Below are 4,597 nucleotides of genomic sequence, written 5' to 3' on the forward strand. Positions count from 1 at the left end.
AGTAAAAAGTATTTTACTATACGAATTTTCACCTATTTATTGTTTATGAAGTTCGAAATTTGATATTCGGAATATTCCTGATTTGTAATAGCTACCTATGAATAATTTGTTCGATATTTAAATATTCAAAACTATTTCCAATTAGCATATTAACGACTGTCACCGTTACTAATGATATATTAATCATCATAGTATAGATAGACTATAGACTAATGATCCACTAATATTAGCGGGGTTTCCCAGAAATGCGCTCTAAATATAAAAAATACTTTACTTGAAGTTTAACTTGTTCAATTTTAAACTGGTGTCACAGATAAATTGTACAAAACAATTTAAAATCATGTTGCTAATAGTCGTTGGCAGTTTTCGTCCGTCTTTGGAAATGAAAGACGATTTATAAAAAACTAGATGAAGCCCGCAACTCCGTTGCGCCAAAACTCGTTTATCGCGCGGGAACCGTACATTTTTCCAGGACAAAAAGTATCCTATGTCCTTTCCCGGGACTCAAGGTATCTCCATGCCAAATTTCAGCAAAATCGGTTGAGCAGTTTGGACCTGAAGAGGTAACAGACAGACAGACAGACAGACAGACAGACACACTTTCGCATTTATAATATTAGTATGGAAGTACGGATAAAACTCTACTTGGTAGAGACTAGAAAAGAAATTTAAAATATTATTTGAGCCGAATTTTACCAATGTTTGTAATTGGTGTTAATCGTTTGTCATAATATCCCGTTTTTTAATGCGAGGAGCGAAAGAGTTAATAATTAATTAAAATTAACAGGCACTGGTGAAATTGACTCTATTGAGTCTAATATTCTAAATCAGATCAGATTTAAGTATTAATAACTAACTATAATATTATACTTACTTATAATTTTGGAGATCCACAATATACTTAATATAAATTTTAATTTTCATCTACCAAGTATGAAGTGTAGCGTTGTGTTGTGGAACTTGTGGATCTACAAACGGATTATCTATATTCCAGCATCCACATATTGTCATCGCAGTATACATTTCCTTTGTTTTTTTTTTAATTTCACATCTGGCGGCAAAGCCTTACATCATTAAGGATTCAGGCAATCAGTGATTGATTGAGGTTGATATTTAAATATTCTAAACGACGGACCTGTTCGTTTAATAACATAATTAAAAATTCGTAGCCACATTTCTCTGAATATTGATCAGTCATAAATTGTGGACTTTTAATATTGTTATTCACCGGAGTGACAGCTCGGCTATAACACACCCGAGTGACATTTACGATGATTACGCCATTTTACGGAAGTCCACAATCGTGTCGCTTGTGATCAGACAATTTAATATAATCGATTCATGACACTAAATTATATTTGGCCTTTTAAATTGATTTTTATAACTGTTTTGACGCAACTTTGCATTGAATTTTGTTGTGTTATCCTTTCGGATTAGAAAACTTTACATAAGTTAGATGATTGTTATTGCTTATGTTTTCAAGCTCTATCTTAAACTCTGGGTACTGGGGCTTAACGTTCCTTTATCAATAACACAAAATATATTAATTAGTTAAATATGTTAATTTGCTTTTACTATGTTACATGTATTTGTTACTTCAAATATTTAATGACAATACATAATTATAAAGCTGAGTTAAATTGTTAAATCAAGTGTAATTCGGCCAAGTTGATTGTTAGCGAAATTTCCAGGCGATTGCCTCCCCTCGGGTCTCACCGACAAAATAAAAACAAAGTTAGTCTTAATGTGTTTATTGCGTCAGAACAATGAAGCCGATCATAATAACGTTTACTTTCAACATCGATTACCATCTACACGATACCGGCACGTAAATACTCGTATTGCACTGCCTCAACCTACTAACTCAACTTCGGGGGGTCGATAGTAGTATTGCCTAAATATCACAAGAAGATACAAAAGGATAGATAACATAATTAAAATTATTAACAGCTATTTACAGGGGGCGCGGCGCTCAGGCCGCGCGGTGGTGGGAGCGTCATGACACCGGCACGTGGTGCTTGTACAGCTGCTCCTGCCGCTCGCACAGCGACGTCATCTTCTTGTAGGACTCGGAGGTTTCACGAAAAAGCAGCTTCGCGTCATCGCGCGGGCGCGCATGGGCCGCGTCCAGCCGGCCCGGCGATATCACCGGCGGCGACGACGCCGACAGCGGCGACAGCGACTCCCGCGCTGACTGCGCCCCCGCCGCCGCCCCGTACAACCCCCCCGGCTGCACCCCGTTGCTCATCAGAAACGGCGGGAAGAACCCCCGGTCCCCGAACGGCGGGAAGAACCCGGCCTGCAGCGCGCCGATGTTCCGACTGTAGAACTTCATCGTCTCGGCGACGTAGCTCGGGATTCTGGTCGGGTCCTCGCCCCCGTATCGAAAGTTCTCCAGTGTCGTGGCGAGCCCCTTTATCCCCGCGTACAGCTTGTTCAGCATCTCCGGGTTCACGTCCACGTTCGGCCGATCCACCTCCGGCGAGCCCGAGGTCATGAGCTTGTGGAGGTCGCGGTCGGATCTGTGCCGGTCCCGACTCCGTCGCGACGGAAACGCCGCGTCGCTCCCGTCGCCCGGGAGCTGGGGCTTGAGGTGCTCGTTTCTGAAGTGCACGCGCAAGGTGAAGTGATTCTGGAAGACTCTCCCGCAGGCGGTACATCGGTCGGGGTTCTCGTCGTCAATGGGAATTTCGAGGTCGTTGGAATCGGGCCGATCGTCCGTCCTATCGCTGCGGGGCGAGCCGACCCGCGCCAGGCGCTCCTCCATCGCGTGCAGATCGCTGCCGCTATCGCTGGGAGTGTACAGATCCGATCGTAGTCTAAGGCCCTCGCGGACAACGCTGGGGGCGCTCGACTCGTCGTCGGATTCACTTTCGACTTTTACCTTCGCTATCTTTTCCGAGTCCACAGGCGTTTCGCTGCCGTTTCGAAAGGGCTCCCACTCCGCCTTCGGCTTCTTGAGAGACAGGGGCTCCTCGTCCACGCGACTGGAGCTGGGGGTCGACAAATTACTGAATAAATCACCGTTACACTCCTCGTCCGAGCCACTGTACTCGTTGTTCTGCGAGCATCTTATCGGATTTCCGCTCTTCCGTTTACGCTTATTGGGCACCGACGACTTGTCGTCGACGCTGGTAGTACTAAAAAGGTTCTTGTCACTGGAGGTCGACTCCGTCGACTGTTTATTTTTTTTCACTGTCAAATCTTCCGGCTCGTCGTTAAAACTGAGCCGCTCCATCGCGGGGGTCCCGGCTCGCTCGTCCGGCTCCCGCCTGTGCTCCTCATCCGACACCACGTCGTTGTAATCACTGCAATTGATAGAATCTTCGTCCTTGTAGCTGGCCGGCTTGGCGAGGTCCAGCGCGCCGGGCTCAGAGCCGGCGTCCGGCGACGGCATCTTCCGGTACATTTTCTCTATTTCACTAAAGTTCCGTAGGTCGTCCAGCGGCACCCGCGGGGGCAGGTGCGGCGGGCCGGCGGGGTTGGCCAGCGCCGGCGGCAGGCGGGCGGCCAGCTCCGGCGGGATGAGCGAGGGCGGCGGCAGCGGCAGCCGCGCCAGCGCCGGCAGGATCGGGAACGGCTGCGAGGACCGCCCGTCGTGCGCGGAGATCTTGCGGCGCACGTGCGGCGAGTGCAGCTTGGGGTTGGGGTTGGCGCTGTGGCGGTTCCGCGACCGCCGCGAGCTGAACATCATGGTGCACCCCTCCACCGTGCACTTGTGCATCTCGCGCAGGTGGACCGCCGAGAAGTGAATCTTCAGCGCGCCCTTGTCGCAGAAAGTCTTCAAGCAGACGTTGCACTGTACTCTCTTCTTGCCGGTGGCGGGATTGACGAACTGGACCCCGAGGCCGAGCGGCCAGGGCGCGGGCGGCTCGCGGCGCTCCGGGAACTCGGGGGACCGGCGCTCCTCCTCGTCCTCGCGGCCGCTGAAGCTGGCACCGAGTTTTCTGAAGTCGAACTGGGGTTGTGAAACGCGCGGCATCATAAAGTAGTCCATTCCGGTGGGGCCGGGCCCGGCACCGAACTTGCCGTCCATGTTACAGCGCGAGGCGGGCGGCGCACGTCGCGGCCGCGCTGCGACTGAGGACGCGCGACACAGGTGACCGGGCGACGCGGCGCGGGGCGACAGCGGCGCGGGGCAGGGCGGGGGCGGCGGCGGGTGCGGGGCGCGGGCGGTGGGTGGAGCGAGCGCTGGGCGGGGCGGATCGATGCGCGGTGGGGAGTTGGGGACACGCGACACGAGGACCGAGCGACCGGCCGCTGAGCAGCATCACCGACCACCGACTACCGACACACATTTACCTCCACATCTGCGGTAATCATGAGCAAGCTTATGAGTTATGACAAACCAAGTACACGTTTAGTTAGATGTCGATAGAACTGTCCCTATTCTCTGTTTCTACAAGCCACTGAAATGCCACAATACAATCGAGCATCACTAACTTAGTGCTCTAATACGTTACGTAACGTGATCCGCACTGTGCACGCTCGCGATACGCTTCACATTCCACGCTAATTGCCGAGCAGAAATAGATCAGACTCTGCGAACAAAAACTGAGACGAAATGTCCGCCACTTCGTATTCTCGATAGATTAAG

At 50.3% G+C, this 4,597-nt stretch overlaps 1 protein-coding gene across 1 annotated transcript; it reads right to left on the reverse strand.

The window, feature by feature from the left end:
* Positions 1-1,735: 1,735 nt before the first annotated feature.
* Positions 1,736-4,069, reverse strand: LOC121734313 (zinc finger protein basonuclin-2-like). The gene has a single exon (XM_042124843.1). It carries the CDS (start codon positions 4,034-4,036, stop codon positions 1,997-1,999), a length of 2,040 nt encoding a protein of 679 aa, XP_041980777.1. The 5' UTR covers positions 4,037-4,069; the 3' UTR covers positions 1,736-1,996.
* Positions 4,070-4,597: the final 528 nt, after the last annotated feature.

This window comes from Aricia agestis, chromosome 15, assembly GCF_905147365.1.
Source record: "Aricia agestis chromosome 15, ilAriAges1.1, whole genome shotgun sequence".
NCBI classification, from domain to species: domain Eukaryota; kingdom Metazoa; phylum Arthropoda; class Insecta; order Lepidoptera; family Lycaenidae; genus Aricia; species Aricia agestis.

What these genes read in the sequence shown, in the direction of transcription:
- LOC121734313 (XM_042124843.1), bottom strand. Translation starts at nt 4,036, where the DNA reads ATGGACGGCAAGTTCGGTGCCGGGCCCGGCCCCACCGGAATGGACTAC.